The sequence below is a fragment of the Anolis sagrei genome, chromosome X (assembly GCF_037176765.1).
Source record: "Anolis sagrei isolate rAnoSag1 chromosome X, rAnoSag1.mat, whole genome shotgun sequence".
NCBI classification, from domain to species: Eukaryota; Metazoa; Chordata; class Lepidosauria; order Squamata; family Dactyloidae; genus Anolis; species Anolis sagrei.
The window spans coordinates 16,930,733-16,951,714 of record NC_090034.1 but is presented as its reverse complement, the minus strand read 5'-3'; the positions used below and the strand labels follow the sequence as shown (position 1 = coordinate 16,951,714).

At 42.6% G+C, this 20,982-nt stretch overlaps 1 protein-coding gene across 1 annotated transcript; it reads left to right on the top strand.

Annotated features, from left to right (window-relative positions):
• Nucleotides 1–36: 36 nt before the first annotated feature.
• Nucleotides 37–20,874, top strand: LOC132781550 (ectonucleotide pyrophosphatase/phosphodiesterase family member 7-like). The gene is made up of 5 exons (XM_060785809.2): nucleotides 37–292; nucleotides 6,110–6,255; nucleotides 11,397–12,020; nucleotides 16,706–17,031; nucleotides 20,814–20,874. Exons 1-5 carry the CDS (start codon nucleotides 37–39, stop codon nucleotides 20,872–20,874), a joined length of 1,413 nt encoding a protein of 470 aa, XP_060641792.2.
• Nucleotides 20,875–20,982: the final 108 nt, after the last annotated feature.

Sequence of the window (20,982 nt, the reverse complement as noted above, 5' to 3'; positions counted from 1 at the left end):
AAAACACATCTTCTTTTCACTGCAAGACAAGCCAACATGAAGATGCAAACGGTCCTGGCTCTGAACTCCCTCCTTTTGACTACGATTGGAGGCCATCCATTGGCCCGCAATGAGAGGCAAGCCAAGGGCCGCAAATTGCTCTTGATCTCCTTCGATGGCTTCCGATGGGATTATGACCAAGACGTTGAGACGCCCAACTTGGACAACTTAGCCAAGGAAGGGGTGAAAGCAAAATATGTCACTCCTCCTTTCGTGACCATGACGTCACCGTCCCATTTTACAACCATCACAGGTAAGACCTTTCCATGTTCCCCGGTGATCCCTGTGTGCTCAATGACAGACAGCCGTTGAGACTGTACTTGCATCATGTAAACAGTCATCTTTCTACACAGTGTAAAATAAGAATGGAAGATTCGGCTGTGTTCCTGATCAGCTCCATCTTGACAATAGCCTGTATTGTTCACTGAGAACTGTCATTTGTGTTTTGCTATAAATGTCATAAATGAAGTACAGTTGAACCTCAGTTAAATGAAACTCAAGGGAAAAAAAGAAATCAAAGAAAAACATTTTAAATTTTTTAAAAGTTGTTTTTATAATACAGTAAAACTCTGGGCCCATCTAAACTGCCATCCAATGCAATTTCACCGTATTGAACTGCATGGTATGCCAGTGTAGACATATAATGTAGTTCAAATGCATTATGAAACTGCATTATATGTCAATTTAGATGGGACCAGATTTACATTAAGTTTTTTATTTGTTTTTAATTACTATATTTCAATATCAATAGCAAGTCAATATAGAATTTATGGTACGAAGTAATATGAAGTATTATTTTAGTTAAGATTATATTTATTAGTAACTCTCAAGCAACCAGAAACTACATTTATCTGGCATCTACCATTCCTGATGGGTGCCGGTTAACTGAAGCCCCTTCCAGTCAACTGAATAAAATCCCACGTTTTCTGCTTTGAACTGGAATATATGGCAGTGTGAACTCAGATAACCCAGTACAAAGCAGATATTGTGGGATTATCTGCCTTGATATTCTGGATTATATGGCTGTGTGGAAGGGCCCTGAGAGTCATAGAATCATAGAGTTGGAAGAGACCTCATGGGCCATCCAGTCCAACCCCTTGCCAAGAAGCAGGAAAATCGCATTCAAAGCACCCCCAACAGATGGTCATCCAGCCTCTGTTTAAAAGCCTTCAAGGAATGAGCCCCCGCTACACTCTGGAGCAGGAAGCTGAACAGCTCTCACAGTTCGGAAGTTCTTTCTAATGTTCAGGTGGAATTTCCTTTTTTGAGTTTGAAGTCACTTTTCTGCATCCTAGTCTCCAGGGAAGCAGAAAACAAGCCCGCTCCCTCCTCCCTATGACTTCCCCTCACATATTTATACACAGCCATCATGCACCCTCTCAGCCTCTTCTGCAGGCTAAACATGGCCAGCTCTTTAAGTTGCTCCACATAGGGCTTGCATAGAGTCTATTACATTATGTGCCCAGGGCCACCAAACTGATGTTATGATTCTGAGAGCTTCCTCTTAAATAACTAACAAGCTCCTGGATACACTCTGTTTGTTGTTGTTGTTGTTGTTGTTGTTGTTGTTAATAATATCCCACCACCATCTCCCCAAGGGAGATAACTAACAAGCTCCTGGATACACTCTGTTTGTTGTTGTTGTTGTTGTTGTTGTTGTTAATAATATCCCGCCACCATCTCCCCAAGGGGACTCAGGGCGGCTTGCATCAGGCCAAGACCAACAGTACAACAGAGCAAATATACAACATAAAATACAAATGGCAAAATATAATGAAAATAAAAATAAATACAGAAAACAATACAAATGAAAACATCAAACAATATAAGATCACAGTAATTGAATCACACACAAAAATCACAGTGGGCAGTGGGCAGGGCAAGTTGCAAAGATTAAAAGTTTAAAAACATGGGTGAGCAGGCCATGTAATGCATCTAGACAGAGGATCAGAGGGACAAAAATGAGGTTTAATTGCACTAGAAGATGGGATAAAGTGCTTCCGGGGGCATTTTATGCAGGGTTTGGTCAAGGTCAGGGATTACTGTTTATGGTCAGTATTAGTCACAAAGGTTTCAGATAAATATTGTCATGCATGCATTAGATATTGCCAACGCACACTTAGGGCCCTTCCACACAGCCATATAACCCAGAATGTCAAGGCAGATAATCCACAATATCTGCTTTGAACTGGATTATCTGAGTCCACACTGACATGTAATTCAGTTCAATGTGGATTTTATACAACAAAGGAAGGGGCCTTTGTTGTTTGCTTAACTCTGTCGTTCTATAAAATAGTAATCTTGGAATAAACTTTGGCCAAAATTGTTGGCTGTGTGTTTAACTTCCTGCTCAATTTTAGGGCTCATTCCAGCTCTGTATTTTATTTGGAAAATATATTACAGCTGATAAATTAGAGAAAATATGTTAGGGCTAATACCCAACAGTGGTTGTTCTAATTACCCTTCTGCTAAACCATCCATCTCCCAATGTGCCTACAGATTGCAATGAAAAACACACTGTGTGTATTTCTGTAAATCCACTGAATCCAGTAGTACACTGAAGGTACTGGTGAACAGTTATGTGCCATTCAAGGAAGTGCAACCACACAACAGGATGCCTATTGATTGAGTCCAACTAACGTAGAAGGAAATTGAGCAATGTTTCAACCCATTGGTAAATCCAGCTGGTTCAATAGCTCAGCACAGTTGAAACTAACAATAGGGGCCACCAGATTGGGGCATACTTCGCTTTGGAGATTCTATACAAGTTTGGATTTAGCCCTGAACCCATTACCCCATTGTATTAGGCCCATTAGCCTTCCTGGGGAGAAAATATATTTAGTGCTAAAGGCCTTGCATCTGTCTTTATGTTTGTCAAGGATAGGATTATCCGCACTTAGACAGCTGTAACGCTGGTTCAACAGGGACATCTGGAATATGTACATATTGATAAAGCGATCTTGGGAGATACTGTAATCTGCAACCTTATCGCAAAGTGAGAGATAAATTTTATAGAGTCCATGATCAAATCTTATCTTTAGGTTCAGAGGCCACAGAAGTGGCAAAGATCCTTTCTTTGTGGTTTGCAAAAAAAAGTCAAAGTTATAGACAAGGGAGACCTCTTATGAAATGAAAAAATCCCATTCCTAATAATAATAATAATAATAATCCCAGGTGACAGCAGGATTGAAGAAAAATAACTGGAAAAGCTGACAGGATATGAGGATTTAAAGATCGAACTGTAAATACTGAACAGGGGCACAGACAACAAAATAAACACCACAAGGGTGTTAACTCTTCCCTACGCTAAAATAATAATAATAATAATAATAATAATAATAATAGGAGGAGGAGGAGGAGGAGGAGGAGGAGGATTTAAAGATTGAACTGCAAAGACTCTGGCACAAGCCAGTCAAGGTGGTCCCAGTGGTGATCGGCACACTGGGTACAGTGCCTAAGGACCTTGGCCTGCACTTAAACACAAAATTACCATATGCCAACTGCAAAAGGCCATCTTACTGGGAACTGCACGCATTATTCGCCAATACGTCACACAGTCCTATACACTTGGGAAGTGTCCAAAGTGTGATCCAATACAACAACCAGCAGAGTGTCTGCTGTGGACTCATCTTGTTGTGTTTCTAATAATGATAATAATAATGATAATAATAATAATAATAATAATAATAATAATAGACTCTGGCACAAGTCAGTCAAAGTGGTCCCAGTGGTGTATACTGGGTGCAGTGCCTAAAGACCTTGGCCTGCACTTAAACACAATCAGCACTGGCAAAATTACCATCTGTCAGCTGCAAAAGGCCACCCTACTGGGATCTGCACACATTATTCGCTGATACATCACACAGTCCTAGACACTTGGGAAGTGTCCGACATGTGATCCAATACAACAGCCAGCATTATGATCTTGTTTGCTGTGTACTAATCTTGTTGTGTTTCATATAATACTAATTTATTGCATGAGTTTGATAAGAGTTTGCCTGATATCACGGTTTACTGAGTCCTGGGATTTGTAGTATTTGGCAGAGTAGTCTAAAGGCTTTACAAAACTACCTCTTAAGGATTCCATAGCATTGGACTTCAGCAGTTAAAGTGGTGTCAGAGTGCATTAATTCTACGGTGCAGTTGCATCCTTTGCCACTATCACCGCCTATAGTGCATTCACACAATACATTTAGAAACTTTGGATTATAATACAAAGCTATTTCCTTAAGTTTCCCTTTGAGTTTTCAAACTGAAAAACAGTTCTTTTTTTTCATAAAAGGCTGACTAAGTTCAACACTCCTCTAAGGGGGGGGGGGCGGGGGGAATCTGCAATGCAATTACATGTTTATATGCCCTCATTATTTACTAGGAATTAATTAAAGCAGACAGGCAGATATGCTTATATGCTTACAAGCCACCCAACAGGTTTTAATTAATATTCCCCCATTAAGAGGAACTTCCCATAAAGCAAATATATTACTCAGATAATGATTTAATTAGTATCTGAATGTGATTGGTTAAAAAGCATTATCTTTGCTACAAAATTAATTCTCAAATGCAATATACAGTGTGCTAGTAGAGTGGAAAGGTGAAGTCTTGGAGGGCATCTATACTGTACAAATAGTGAGGTTTGGCACCACTTTAACTGCATAGGATCATGGGAGTTGTAGTTTGACAGTTTGAAGTGGTTTATAACTTCAGAGAGTAGTGAAACTTGGGGGAAGGTGTTCCATACTGCCATATAATGCAGATTGAAACTCAAATAATGCAACTTAACTGCATTTAACTGCATTATATGAGTCTCTACTTATCACATAATGTAGTTTCCGTGTAGATCGAACTAGGGTTGCTACTGCCTTGAAAGCAGGATTGTCAAAAGGAAGTAGGGTTATTATTTCCAACTTCCATGTGATACAAAACATACTCTCCTCAAAACCCATGACAAATCTTGAAGCAGCCTCATGAGCCAGCACAGGAACCATGTGATATTCCTCCTCCACTATTTAATAGGACATCCAATACAGGCCAGGAGAGCAAGGGGGAACAGCAGATCAGGATGTGCGATTACAGCCTGTGCTGGACAGGGTCACACTCCCCCTGAAGACACAGGTTCGCAGTCTGGGGGTGATCCTGGACTCATCACTGACCCGGGAACTTCAGGTGTCAGTGGTGGCCTGAGACACTTTTGCACAACTAACATTTGTGCGCCAGCTGTGCCTGTTCCTTGAGATGCCAGATCTGGCTATGGCATACCTTGGTTACTTCCCACCTGAGCTACTGCAACGCTCTCTACGTGGGTCTGCCGTTGAAGATAGTTTGGTAGGTGTAATTATTTCAGAGACTGACAGCCAGTTTACTAACTGGAGCATCATACGGGGGGAGAGCCACTCCCATTTTACGGCAGCTCCACTGGCTGCCAGTCTGCTTCCAGGCTAAATACAAAGTGCTGGCTATTACCTATAAAGCCCTAAACGGTTCAGGCCCAGACTATTTGAAAAACCGCACCTCCACTTACAAACCAGTGCGAGCATTGCGGTCAGCGGAGGAGGCCCTGTTCTCAGTCCCACCCCCTCAGGCACAGTTGGTGGGAATGGGAGAGGAGGCCTTCTCAGTGGCTGCTCCCCACCTCTGGAACTCCTTCCCTAAAGAACTAACAATGGCCCCTTCTCACCTCTCCTTTAAAACCTTTTTAAAGACCTACCTGTGCAATCTAATTTGTGAAGAGGAGGAGGATTAGTATTCTTTACACACATTCTCACCTAGACATCTCAGCCTACTGTTGTGATATAATTTATTAGACTTTGAATGTATTAATATGTTTTGTTTTAACTGGTATTTAGCTTATCCTTGGTGTAAGTTCTGTTGTTTATAAGTTATATTTATTTTATTTTATTTCATGTTTTGTTATGACTGCTGTTTATTTGCTCTTGGCATTGAATTTTTGCCATTTTCGTTATACTTTGGAAACTGCCCTGAGTCCCTCTGGGGAGAGAGGACAGGGTATAAATATATTTATTATTATTATTATTATTATTATTATGTAAAGTTCCTTCTTTTTAAAATCTAGGCCGTTGGATGGAAGACCACGGAGTCATCCATAATATGATGTTTAACACCGAGACGCTGAGGAAATACAGCTACAAAGAGACACAAAACAAGACAGAATGGTGGGACAATGGAGTTCTACCCCTGTGGATCACAGCTCAAAATCAGGTATTGAACCAGGACTGCGGGTGCATCTACACTGAAGAATGAATGCAGATTGACACCACTTTGACTACCATGGCACAGTGATTTGTAATTTGGTGAAGCACCAGCACCCTGTGGCAGAAAAGGAGCTTGTAAAATCCCAGGATTCCATAGAGTTGTGTCACAGCAGTTGAATAATAATAATAATAATACATTTTTTTATATTCCACTCTCTCTCCCCAAGGGGACTCAGAGTGCAATACAACATACACAGGCATTCATTGCCTTCAATACAACGGAATAACAATGACATACAAATACAAAGGTAAGGGCTTCCCCTTTCATCTCTGGCTTTCTGGAGGAGGTGCTCAACTCTGATCATGGGGAGGTGCTCTTGTTCCATTTCCAAGCCAATGAGCCTGTTGTCTATAGACACCTCCTGGTCATGGCTGCATGGGCACCTTTATTACCTTCCCACCAAAGCGATACCTATTGATCTACTCACATTTGCATGTTTTCGAACTGCTAGGTTGGCAGGAGCTAGGGCTAACAGCAGGGGCTCGCCCCAACCCACTGCTTTGAACTGCCAACCTTTGGGCCAGCAGATTCAACAGTTCAATGGTTTAACCTGTTGCACCACCGCAGCCCCATTGAAGTGCTACCAAACTGCAATAATTCTACAGTGTAGGTGCTAGGTTGGCAGGAGCTAGGGCTAACAACAGGCGTTCACCCCGACCCACTGCTTTGAACTGCCAACCTTTAGGCCAGCAGATTCAACAGTTCAATGGTTTAACCTGTTGCGCTACCGCAACCCCATTAAAATGCTACTAAACTGCAATAATTCTGCAGTGTAGGTGCTAGGTTGGCAGGAGCTAGGGCTAACAGCAGGAGCTCATCCTGACCCACTGCTTGGAACTGCCAAACTTTAGCCCAACAGATTCAACAGTTCAATGGTTTAGCCTGTTGCACCACCGCAGCCCCATTGAAGTGCTACCAAACTGCAATAATTCTCCAGTGTAGATGCAGCCTGAATCTCTTTCATTCTGTTTGCTGCACAGCTTGCAAAGTTTGAATCTGCATTATATGATCAGTGTAGATCTATATAATGCAGTCTAACTGCATTAAACAACATTATATGGGTCTCCACTGGCCATATAATGTAGATTCAAATGGCATCAAAGGAATCCAATGTCACCAAGGGAATTCAAGTCTCGATCTCATCCAGAAAACCTTCTTCTTAGACCATCTCCTGTTCTTCTTGACATGAGAAGCTCTATGCACATTGAGTCCAATCCTGGCTGGGGAATTCCTCCTGTTTTTAATTCCAAAGCAAACAATTTAATAAAACTCTATAAAAATATAATTATGTAGAAACAAGAGGGTATTTACTGTTCTTGCCTCCCCACTTTATTAACATAATCAACTTTACTAGCAGCCGTAAAATCCCGATATTACCAGCTTTACTGGGGACATTATTTCTGGTTGTTACATCTCTTTCCCTTTTATTGCAACATTCAGAACAATTCTCCGTATTCCTGAGAAGTACAGAGATAGCTGGGAGTTTTGTCTCTATGGGGACTTTTTTGTCTCCCCCAATGCCCCAAATCATATCCTTGTGCTTTCACAGACTTAAATCCTTTGTAACCAGTTCTTGCCTTTCAGTCTAAGGACTGTTTGACAGAAGCACGGTTTAACCTCTAGCCGCGTGAACTTTTTAAAACTCCTTTCCCTTGTGTCTTTCACAGAAGCTTCACTCTTTAACCCCTGTGTGATAACTTTGGATGCATTCCCTCTTGCTAAGAGAAATAAGGAAAGGAGGAGGAAGTGAAGAGGGAAGAGGAAGGAGAAGAAGAAGAAGTGTTATTGTTAAGCTGCAAGGGCAGATTGTTAAGGATGCATCTACACTGTAGAATAAATGTAGTTTCATATTGCTTTAACCGCCAGGGCTCAATGTTATGGACTCCTAGGAGTTGTAGTTTTATTTATTTTTTTAATTATTTGCAGTATTTTTATTCTGTCCTTCTCACCCACATGAGGGCTCCCAGTGGTGCAGTGGGTTACACCCTTGTGCCGGCAGGACTGAAGATCAACAGGTTGCAGGTTCGAATCCTGGGAAAGCATGGATGAGCTCCCTCTGTCAGCTCCAGCTCCCTATGCGGGTCATGAGAGAAGCCTCCCACACAGATGGTAAAACATCAAAACACCCAGGCGTCCCCTGGGCAAAGTCCTTGCAGACGGCCAATTCTCTCACACCAGAAGCAACTTGCAGATTGTCAAGTCGCTCCTGACATGGAAAAAAAGCCCAAAGATTACAGAACACATATACAGCAAATATTCATTGCTGTTATACACTGACAAGATAGACAACTGTACATAGATAGAGGTATATAGGCTTTCCCATCTTTTGGCATCTTGGAGACTTATGCTGTATTCCGGCCACAGGAAGGCAATGTCACTCCATTTTCCTTGCTGAAGAGCTTTCTTTGTCAACTTCCTCCTTGATCAAATCACCACATTTTTCTGGCATTTCCTTGTGGGTGCTTTAAATACCTCTCTGATTTAAAGCAGTACCTATTTATCTACTCATATTTGCTTTTGAACTGCTAAGTAGGCAGAAGCTGGGCTAACCTGCAACCTGTTGATCTTCAGTCCTGCCAGGAGCTCATCCTGAACTGTCAACCTTTGGATTGCTGCAGATTTACTGCAGCAAGCGGTTAACCTGCTGTGCTAAGTCCAGCCCCAGTTTTACAAGAGTTTTGGCCTGCCAAAGAGTACTGGGGCCTCACCAAACTACAAATCCTAGGATTCTATAACATAGATACACAGCAATTACCCTGATATCTGCTGGAAGCCTAAGGATGCATCTACACCAGTGTTTCTCAACCTGGATGTCAGGACCATTGGAGGAGTCGTGAGAGGGTATCAGAGGGGTCACCAAAGACCATCAGAAAACACAGTATTTTCTGCTGGTCATGGGGGTTCTGTGTGGGAAGTTTGGCCCAATTCTATCATGGCAAAGTTCAGAATAATTGTAGGTGAACTATAAATCCCAGCAACTACAACTCCCAAATGTCAAGGTCTATTTTCCCCAAACCCCACCAGTGTTCACATTTGGGCATATTGAGTATTCGTGCCAAGTTTTGTCCTGATCCATCATTGTTTGAGTTCACGGTGCTCTCTGGATATAGGTGAACTACAACTCCAAAACACAAGGTCAACGCCCACCAAACCATTCCAGTATTTCCTGTTGGTCATGGGAGTTTTATGTGCCAAGTTTGGTTCACTTCCATTGTTGGTGGAGTTCAGAATGCTCTTTGTTTGTAGGTGAACTATAAATCCCAGAAACTACAACTCCCAAATGACAAAATCAACCCCCTCCCACCCCACCAGCATTCAAATGAGGGCGTATTGGGTATTTGTGCCAAATTTGGTCCAGTGAAGGAAAATGCATCCTGCATATCAGATATTTACATTACGATTCATAACAATACAAAATTACAGTTTTGAAGTAGTAACAAAAATAATTTTATGGTTGGGAGTCACCACAACATGAGGCACTGTATTAAGGGGTTCCGGCATGAGGAAGGTAGAGAAACACTGATCTACACAGTAGAGTTAACACAGTTTGACACCATTTTGACTGCCATGGCTCAATGCTGTGGAGTCCTGGGGTATTTCATTTGGTGAGATATATAGCCTAAGCCATCATTCTTCAACTGGGCTCCTTATTATATATGCAGAACCTCACAATGGTGCAAACGGACCTTGTCCTTTCTATAATCCTACCAACTTGGAGGGCTCTTTTAATTTTGTCCTCTTTGGAAAGTTGGATTTTATATCAACATTGACCTTTTCCCAATCCTGAAATGGCACATCAAATGTCAGTCAGAGCATTACGACTTCGCAGCCTTGGGTTAATGGTCTGTCATTAAATATACTTATACTATTATTGCTAATCATCATAAGGTCTGCTGTGCTGTTGTGAAATTCACTTAAGTGGGCACACAATAAATTATTGTAGAAAGCAATGGTTCCCATTTTAATAGGGTGTTTCAATACAAAATCAAGGAATGGTCTACAGCAGGCATGGGCAAACCTCTGCCCTCCAGGTGTTTTGGACTTCAACTCCCACAATTCCTAACAGCCTCAGGCCCTTTCCTTTCCCCTCTCAGCCACTTAAGTGGCTGAGGGGGAAAAGGAAAGGGCCTGAGGCTGTTAGGAATTGTGGGAGTTGAAGTCCAAAACACCTGGAGGGCCGATGTTTGCCCATGCCTGGGTTATCTCTTGGAGTCAAACCAGGGGACCATGTTTTCACACATCAAAAAGTAATTTCACCATCTGGGGATCATATGGCTGGACACCTTGTTGTTGCCTCTGTCGAAGTGACGTTACCAGTAAGGCTATGCTAAAGAGTTCAGGGGCCTGCCTAAACTACATATCTCAGGATTCCATAGCATCAAGCCATGCCAGTGCAAGTGGGATTATAATATCATAGATTTAGAAGAGACCTCCAAAGTCCACTCAGTCCAACCCTCTGCTAGGCAGGAAAAGCACCATTAAAGCACCCCCAATAGGTGGCCACCCAGCCTCCGCTTAAAAGCCTCCAAAGGAGGAGCCTTCACTGGACTCCAAGGCAGAGAGTTCCATTGCTGAACAGCTCTTACTGTCTTTCGGGCTGCATAGGTCGACAGCAAGCTAGACTATTAATGGTTGGGAGCTCACTCCAACCCGGGCTGGCTTTGAACTCATGACCTCTTGGTCAGTAGTAATTTACTGCAGCTGGCTACTAACTAGCTGCGCCACAGCAATCACTCATTTACCAGGTGCTAGCTGGCCGTTGGCGTCTTTTACCCAACTTTCTAACCATAACTTCTCTATTGCCAACCATAACTGTCCAGTTGCTGTTCTCTGCTCAGTCACATACCCACTCCCCTATATGGTCAATCATACTTATTCTTCCCTAGTGCCCTCTCAGTTTCAAACTGCATTATCTGGTAGTGTAGATGGGAACTCGGTCTATTTAAATAACTGTTTTGAATGATTGTAAAATATTTACAAAATGCCACACTGAGTTCCTGGGACATGCAGCAGGGTGTAAGTATATTAATGGATTATTTGTAACCCACTAAGTTTATTGCTTTTTAACTACTTTCTGTTCCGGTCAGGGGAAAAAAACAGCATCGTTCCACTATCCGGGAGGAGGCGGCAATTTCAGTGGCCAGACGCTGACCCGGAGCCTGGTTGAAGCCTTTGGTCACCCTGATGACAACGAGACCGAATGGCGAGAGAACATTGACATTGTCATGAACTGGTTCACCCAAGAGGACTTTGATTTTGTCACACTTTATTATGGGGAACCTGACAACGTTGGGCACAAATATGGTCCAGAGACAGAAGAAAGGAGGAAAATCATCCAGCAAATTGACCGAACCGTCGGCTACCTACTAGGCGCCATTGAAAAGCACAACTTGAAAGACACCCTCAATGTCATCATTACCTCTGATCACGGCATGACCACAGTCCAAAAGAATCCTCAAGTTGAGGAAATCATGTTGGCCAACTATATCAAATTTGCGGACTTGAAGTTTGACATTGTAGACTATGGGGGCTTTGGGATGATTCTCCCCAAACCGGGGAAAGAAGAGGAAATCTACCAGGCCTTGAAAAATGCCCACCCTCACCTGAAGGTCTACAAAAGGGAAGAGTTTCCTGACTATTTCCATTATGCGAAACATGAACGGGTCTTGCCCATCCTGCTTTATGGAGACCTTGGTTACAGTGTCAATGGGGTAAGTGCCACACCGAGATCAAGTCTCTGCACTCGCCTCTTGGTAAGGGTTCTTGAATTCTTAGGTTTTTCAGCAAATAATAATAACAGCACTTTATTTGTATTCCACCCTGTCTCCCCAAGGGTAGCCAGGGCAGATTTGAGCATTTGCAGACATATACAGACATAAGGCGAACATTCAATGCCTCAAAAAAAAATTTCGTGTCAGGAGCGACTTGAGAAACTGCAAGTCACTTCTGGTATGAGAGAATTGGCCATCTGCAAGGATGTTGCCCAGGGGATGGCCAGATGTTTTACCATCCTGTGGGAGGCTTCTCTCATGTCCCTGCATGAAAAGCTGGAGCTGACAGCTGGAGCTCACCCTACTCCCTAAGGTTCGAACCACTGACCTTTTGGTTAACAGTCCTGCTGGCACAAAGGTTTAAACCATTGCACCACCACGGACTCCTACCTCAAAACAATGAAACACAGATACACAGATAAAAGTAAAGGCTTCCCCTTCATCTCCAGCTCTGGGAGTGGTGCTCATCTCTATTTCTAAGTCAAAGAGCCTGCATTGTCCACAGACACCTCCTAGTTCATGTGGCCAACATGACTGTATGGTGCACTGTTTACCTCCCCGCCGAGGTGGTACCTATTGATCTACTCACATTGGCATGTTAGCAAACTGCTAGGATGGCAGGAGCTGGGACTAACAGTGGGTGCTCACCCCATCCCATGGATTCGAACCGTCAACCTTCTGGTCAGGAAGTTCAGCAGCTCAACGGTTCAACCCACTGCACCACTGCGGCCCCCTGATGAGGTTGTGCACATTCAACATAGAGGGATAACTCAGAAGGGGTTTGCTATTGCTTTCCTCTGAGGCTCAGATTGTGACTTGCCAAAAGTCACCAGTGCTGAGCTGGGATTTGAGCAGCTAAAATCTTACCACAACCACAAACCACTATGACACACTGCCTCTTAAAAAATGTCTCGGTCTTTCCTTTTTAACATCCTGGAGAGAATGCCTGGTAGAGTTCAGAGCTTCACCAGACTACAAAGCTCAGTTTTCAGTTGGATGTAACCATGGTAGTTAAAGTGGAATTGTAGTGCTATAATTTTCTTGTGCGAACAAGCCCCAGGAAACTGATAAAAAACAAATCCAAGTTTATTGCAGGAAAGTAGCCACTTTATCCAATTGTGTTTTCTCTTTGCAATCTTTCTGTCCCAATGTGCCCCCATGTGGCAAGCCGTCATACAGGCTGGAGATATCCAATGTGAAAGCAGAAATCCGCAAAACACAAAATGCAGACTTCCTCTTAGGACAGCACAAGGATCCTATGGAAATATTCCCTCTGCAAAAAAAAAAAGTAGATGATTCATGTTGCATCCAATTGTATCAGAGTTAGTCTGTGAATAAGATTGTTAAAAATATACTAACCTGGATATTCAGTTTTGTAAATGCTGTAGTGATATTGACTGTGAAACCTAGGCAAGCTTTGAGAGCAGGCTGTTTGGATGACCGGCTGCACTTAGGGTGCATCTACAGTGTAGAATTAATGCAATTTGATACCACTTTAACTGCTATGGTTCAATTTATGCAATCTTGGGCGTTGTTATGTGGTGAGACACCAGCATTCTTTTGCAGAGAATGCTGTAATATAAGGTAAAAGTTTCCCCTTGACATTGTCTAGCTGTGTCCGACTCTGTGGGGTGGTGCTCATCTCCATTGTCCGTAGAGGCCTCCAAGGTCATGTGGTCTGCATGATTGCATGGAGCACCATTATCATCCCGCCAAAGCAATACCTATTGATCTACTCACATTTGCATGTTTTCAAACTGCTAGGTTGGCAGAAGCTGGGGCTAACAGTGGGAGCTCACCCCACTTCCCGGATTTGAACCGCCGACCTTTGAACTGGACAGCAAGTTCAGCAGCTCAGCAGTTTAACCCGCTGCACCACTGGGGGCTCCACAGATATTGCTAAGGAGTTTTTAAAACAACAACTTCTGGGAATCCATAGCACTGAATCATGGCAGTCAAAGTGCATTAATCCTACACTGTAGATGCACCCTAAGAGATCTGTTATCTACAAAGTAGGATAAAGGACCACTTTTAACAGGGTAGGTAAAACAGCTAGCCCAAGAATATGAGGTCCAAATAAAGCTAAGGATCTTTTAAAATGACAACTCCCAAGTTTCCATACTATTGATCCATGGAAGTTGAAATGATGTCAAACTACATTAATTATAAACTCTAGATCAGGGGTCCTCAAACTTTTTAAACAGAGGGCCAGGTCACAGTCCCTCAAACTATTGGAGGGCCTGATTATAATTTGAAAAAAACATGAATGAATTCCTATGCACACCACACATATCCTATTTGTAGTGCAAAATACACTTAAAAACAATACAATCATAAAAATAAAATACAGTTTTAACAAATATAAGCTTATTAGTATTTTAATACGAAGTGTGGGCCTGCTTTTGGCTGATGAGATAGGGTTGTTGTTGCTGTGGTTGTGGTTGTTGTGTGCTTTCAAGTCTTTTCAGACTTAGTTTGACCCTGAGCGAGGGCCGGGTAAATGACCTTGGAGGGCCATATCTGCCCCCCGGGCCTTAGTTTGAGGACCCCTGCTCTAGATGCACCCTATATCCTGAAATAGAAGGAATTGCTTGCTGGGCTTTTGTCTTTAGTTGCCAACATAACATGGCTGGCTCAGTGGTTCAATGCATGGAAAACACTTGGATAGGAGGAAGAGATCACCAAGCAAACAATGCCTTGTGTCTATCCAGCATCATACTAAATAATAAAAGTAGTATTGTTTCAAACTTACCTTTGTTTCTAAATGCTGCTTTCAGGAATTGTCATGTGCAGATTCTATCTTTTTCTTTTTCCTTTTTTGGTGGTTGCACCAAAACGAAGATCTGAGAAGGGCATTAAACAGAATGTGGGGTGGGATTTTTTTATAAGTGCAGATTTACTACTTGGGGAGTGCAGAGCTGGCTTTGCAGATTTCTGGTGGAGCAACAGTGACATATAGTGGACAGATCAAAACAGAAGGTTCTTGCATTTGGCAGACTGAACTGCAAAGGGAGATAAAGTTTTGTTGTCTAAAAGCTGTATTCTAAATCAATTCTGCATCCTGCCTGTTTTCACCCAGGGCCCTTCCACACAGCCCTATATCCCAGAATATCAAGGCAGAAAATCCCACAATATCTGCTTTGAACTGGGTTGTCTGTGTCCACACTCAGATAATGTGGGATTTTCTGCCTTGATATTCTGAGATATTGGGCTGTGTGGAAGGGCCCCCAGTGCTAAAATAGTCTTTGTTGATTTGGACTTGTCCTAATATTACGAACTAGGGTCCCCTGTTAGGACTCTCCCAGGCCCTGAGTATTAAGGGCCAAGGCCTGAGATCTAGGGATGTCACAGAAGGTGGCCCTTGGGTTACAAGGGTGATGTAGTAGGTGGCATTCCACATGCTAAATTAGGAATTGGCCACAGTTGTACAGAACATGCCATTCAAATAGAAAACCACAAGTAATATTATATATGGGTATATAGATATAGATATATATCATTGCATACTTTCAGTGCAGTGCTCTTGCTCAGAGATTCCTCCTTTTCACTCTGCTGACTGGGGAAAAGAACTGCAACACCTATTGATATCCATGGTCACATTTGGCAGTAGCCCATTCCATAATTTAATTATGTGTTAATGGACCCTACGGTGGCTCAGTGGGTTAAACCACCTGAGCTGCTAAGCTTGTTGACCGAAGGGTCACAGGTTCGAATTCAGGGAGTGGCTTAAGCTTCCCCTGTCAGCCTCAGCTTCTGCCAACCCAGCAGTTCGAAAACATGCAAATGTGAGTAGCACTCCAGCAGGAAGGTAACGGCACTCCATGCGGTCATGCTAGCCACATGACCTTGGAGGTGTCTACAAACAACGCTGGCTCTTCGGCTTAGAAATAGAGATGAGCACCACATCCCAGAGTCGTACACGACTGGACTTAATGTCAGAGGACAACCTTGATCTTTACCTACTTAATTTTGCACTGAGCTTTATTTATTTATTTATTTATTTATGGCATTTCTACCCCACCTTTCTCACCCCAGAGGGGACTCAAAGCGGCTTTACATACAGGCAACGATCCAATACCTTAAAACACAATGTACACTTAAATAAATATTAAAATAGAATTTAAAAGTGCATTAAAAACAATTGAAACATTTAAATAAAACAATACATTCAGAGTTAAACACGTAATCCACAAGCATAATCTGGGACGTTCCAATGGTTATTACACATTGTTCCAAGTCGATCTATTGCACAAGTTCCAAGTCGATCTATTGCACAAGTTCTCTAAAGACTTGGTCACAAAGACATGTTTTCGCTCTCCTGCAGAAGGTCAGGAGGGAGGGGGTTGATCTAACATCACTGGGGAGGGAGTTCCACAGCCAAGGGGCCACCACTGAGAAGGCCCTGTCTCTTGTCTCTGCCAATCGCACCTGTGAGGGAGGTGGGACTGAGAGCAGGGCCTCCCCAGATGATCTCAAACTCCACAGTGGAGTTTATAGAGGGAGATAAAGTTTGGACAGATAAAAAAGTAGGCTGTAGATGGAACCTAAGAAAGCTTCTCAGTATGAGAAACCATGGATACGCTCATTCCTTTTCCTGTCTTCCCCTTTCTTCTCTTCTCTTTCAGAGATTTATCATCTATGTTTACAAAGGAGACCACGGATTCGACAACCAACACATGGACATGAAGATCTTCTTCAGAGCTTTTGGTCCAGATTTCAAGAAAGGCTACATAGCAGAACCTTTTGATAGCATCCACATCTACTCCTTAATGTGTGAGCTTCTACGAGTTCAACCAGAACCCAGCAACAGCTCTCTGGCATTCACACAAAACATGCTCCAGGTTCCAAGGAACTACCTCCTTCCCATCATTGTAAGCAGCGTAATGGGTGGCCTGCTTCTTCTGATCCCCATTGCAATCATAACACACAACTGCATTCAGAAGAAGAAGAGGTAAGACGTTTATCCTTCTCTGGTTGGTTCATTGAGGGCACATGGGCATGAGCCCATTTCATTGGACCTTGGGATTGCACTATTCTGGCTTCTAGAGGCCAAAGACTTGTTTGAATAGGATATAAAGCCATCATTGAGTGAGAAGTCACTCCTGGATGTCTACATGACATCCAGGGACTTCTAGTCCATAATGCAGAGTAAACCAGGCAAAAGCCTAAGGAAAGTTGGAGGATACTCTGGAGTTTGGGTGAGAAAGATCTTGGATTCCTCATAGACAAGTTAAACATGAGCCAACAAGGTCATGTGGCAGCTTAAATAGCCAATGGGATTTTGGCCTGCATAAATTGAAGTGTAGTGTCTAGATCCAGGGAAATCATGCTACCCCTTTATTCTGCCTTGGTCAGACCACACCTGGAATCACACTGTGTCCAATTCTGGACACTGCAATTGAAGGGAGATGTTGACAAGCTGGAATGTGTCCAGAGGAGTGAGCCTAAAAGGATCAAGGGTCTGGAGAACACGCCATATGATGAGCGGCTTAAAGAGCTGGGCATGTTTACCCTGCAGAAGAGAAAGCTGAGAGTAGACATGATGAAAGCCATGTATAACTATGTGAGGGAAAGTCATAGGGAGGAGGGAACAACTTGTTTTCTGCTGCCCTGGAGACTAGGACACGGAACAATGGCTTCAAACTATAGGAAAGGAGATTCTACTAGAACATTAGGAAGAACTTTCTAGCTGTGAGAGCTGTTCAGCAGTGGAACTTTCTGCCCCGGACTGTGGTGGAGGCTCCTTCTTTGGAGGCTATTAAACAGAGGTTGGGTGGCTATCTATCGGGAGTGCTTGGAATGCCAAGAATTTTCCTGCTTCTTGAGGGGGTTGGACTGAATGACCCACAAGGTCTCTTCCAACTCTATGATCCTATGAACTCCAGAGCAGATCCCCATGTTGAGCATAGTGTGAACATGATATATGATCAGTATCCATAAGGAACTGACCACCTAGTTGTGCTGGAAGACCTAAAGAGTCTAGATAGGTGTCCTCTCAATTAAAAATAATAATGTTAATTTGCATTTTTCCACTTTCAGGGAAATCCTTTGCTTCCTAAACCTCTGCAAAAGTGGAGGGCCTGCTGCAGCTTGTAGCATTCTGGTGTCTCTTTTAAATAACTGTTTTGATTACTTTTAAGTAAACAGAAAAATACAGAATCACTTTTTAAAGCTCTAGCTAAAACCATCATAAATTACCTTCAGAGTCTTGGAATAATTGGGGATTTTTTTAAAAGTATATTTCCAAGTTCTGGGTCAGTGAACATCATTTTGTTCATTTTGCAAATCCAAGTTTCTTCATTTTCTGTGAAAATATCTGCATCTTCACAAATCACAACCTCCCTCCAAAATGTCAATAAAACACCGGAATGCTCATTTCCCGGTCATAATTCAGTTGTGATTCATTCACACATTGATTATTCAAGAAAGAAATATCAATGCAAATGTTATGAAGCTGTTAGGCAAAATGTCCTAGTATAAGCAACATGTATCTGTACAAAACGTTCCCATGGATTCAACCACTCAACAGCTATGAGGGCCACGATTTAACAAAAATATTTTTTTCTAGAAGATTTCATGCAATTTTCCTTGGCGTTGAATATGATGGAATGGCAAAACCATGTCTTAAATTTGTCACACTGCAAAATGCACAATCCATGCCATGGGAGCACAATAAAAGCTCCAACTTAAGTTCCCCTTTAACAACAACAACAACAACAACAACAATACAGTTTACTAATATTCTGCCCTGTTTTCCCGAGAGAACTCAGGGTAGATTACAACATACACAGATAGGCAAATATTCAATGCCTTTGTATAACAAAGACATACAAATACACAGAACAAAGGTAAAGGCTTCCCCTTTCATCTCCGGCTTTCTGGAAGTGGTGCTCAACTCTGGCCATGGGGAGGTGCCCTTGTTCCATTTGCAAGCTGAGGAGCCTGTTGTCTGTAGACACCTCCTGGTCATCTTGCCGGCATGGCTGCATGGGTACCTTTATTACCTTCCCATCGAAGCGATACCTATGATCTCTTCACTTTTGCATGTTTTCAAACTGCTAGGTTGGCAGGAGCTAAGGCTGACAGTGGGAGCTCACCCCAACCTGCAGCTTTGAACTGCCAACCTTTAGATCAGCAGATTCAACAGTTCAACTGTTTAACCCATTGTGCCACTGTGACCCCTTTTCTCCCCTTTGTGGACCATTTGCCTCCAAGCACTCCGATTACTTGTTGTATTTATTTATGAATATTTGCATAAATATTTCAACTCCAGAATTGTTCACAAAACTAAAAACATTCAAGACTGAGTGCCATCTGAGGTCTGAGTATTCAATTGTAGGTTCTTCCAGCTTTCAGTCTCTATAGAAAAAAATGAAATCCTAATTAAAGATAGAGTAGCAGATGTTTTAATAAGCAAATCATCTATCTTTAGTTTTGGGGTAAAAAAAACCTAGAAACAAATCAAACAATCTGTTAGCAAGCCACATCGAAATGCACTAACAGTGATGAGATGCAGCCGTTCAGAACATGTTTTCAAAGTTTGCACATATGTTTGTTCAGTTTTGTAGCTTTTTCCTTGTTTGTTTCCATTGTTTTGTGGGCTGTGAAATAGGAAAGCAGGCAGGCTTTTCGTAAACAACCTGAGCAGAACGAGTTCTATAAAATCTCCTTTTTAAAAAAAAGTGGTTTTCGTTGTTTGTGCTACTTTTGGCCTGTATAAATGCAGTTAGCAAAGTGATCTGTTAGAGATATCAGATCACAAAAAGATGGGTCCCTAAGCTTGAGATGGGCTGTATCCATAACCATATAGGCTTGATGGAAGTACTTCAACTACATGGAGACATAGGGTATATCTACACCAGGCTTAAGGGGCTGAGAGGAAAAAGAAGGGGGGCTGAAGCTGTTAGGAATTGTGGGAGCTGGAGTCCAAAACTCCTGGAGGGCCAAATTTTGCCCATGCCTGATCTACACTATAGAATGGATGCAGTTATACATCACTGTGGAGTGCTGCAGAATCATGGGAAACGTATCTTGATGAAGCACCTACTCTATGACAAAGAATACTAAAAATGTTGCAAAAATACAACTCTCACGCTGGCTTCAAACTACAAGAAAGGAGATTCCATCTGAACATGAGGAAGAACTTCCTGACTGTGAGAGCCGTTCAGCAGTGGAACTCTCTGCCCCAGAGTGTGGTGGAGGCTCCTTCTTTGGAAGCTTTTAAACAGAGGCTGGATGGCCATCTGTCAGGGGTGATTTGAATGCAATATTCCTGCTTCTTGGCAGGGGGTTGGACTGGATGGCCCATGAGGTCTCTTCCAACTCTTTGATTCTATGATTCTATGGCCATGGAGTCAAGCTGCATTAAGTCTACAATGTAGATGCACCCATAACATTTTGATATGGAAGTCTTTCCACAAGCAAGATTTAAATGCCATCACCTCCATCTCCCAAATGTAATGTTAAAGTTGTGTTTGAATACAAAATGTGTTGTTGAAGGCTTTCATGGCCAGAATCACTGGGCTGGTGTGAGTTTTCCGGGCTGTATGTGCATATTCCAGAAGCATTCTCTCCTCACAGCCTCTGAGGATGCCTGCCATAGATGTGGGTGAAACGTCAGGAGAGAATGCTTCTGGAGCATGGTCATACAGCCTGGAAAACTCACAGCAGCCAATTGAATACAAAATGCTAGTTCAATTGTGTTTGATGTTGAAATCCTTCTGTTCCATGCAGACGAAAGAATGAGCCGCCTGAAGAAGTGAAAAACACGGAGCTGCCATCTGTTAGTTTGTGATGCCACATCTCCATGTCCAAAGGAGACAACTTGAACTTGGAAGAAAGTCCTCAAAAGCTTTGGGAGGTTAAGAGTCCTCTGCAGTGGCGGAATGGGATGTCCCTTCAG

What these genes read in the sequence shown, in the direction of transcription:
- LOC132781550 (XM_060785809.2), top strand. Translation starts at nt 37, where the DNA reads ATGAAGATGCAAACGGTCCTGGCTCTGAACTCCCTCCTTTTGACTACG. An exon ending in CCATTTTACAACCATCACAG is followed by an intron (nt 293 to 6,109) that starts GTAAGACCTTTC and finishes TTTAAAATCTAG; the next exon opens with GCCGTTGGATGGAAGACCAC. An exon ending in TTGGTTACAGTGTCAATGGG is followed by an intron (nt 12,021 to 16,705) that starts GTAAGTGCCACA and finishes CTTCTCTTTCAG; the next exon opens with AGATTTATCATCTATGTTTA.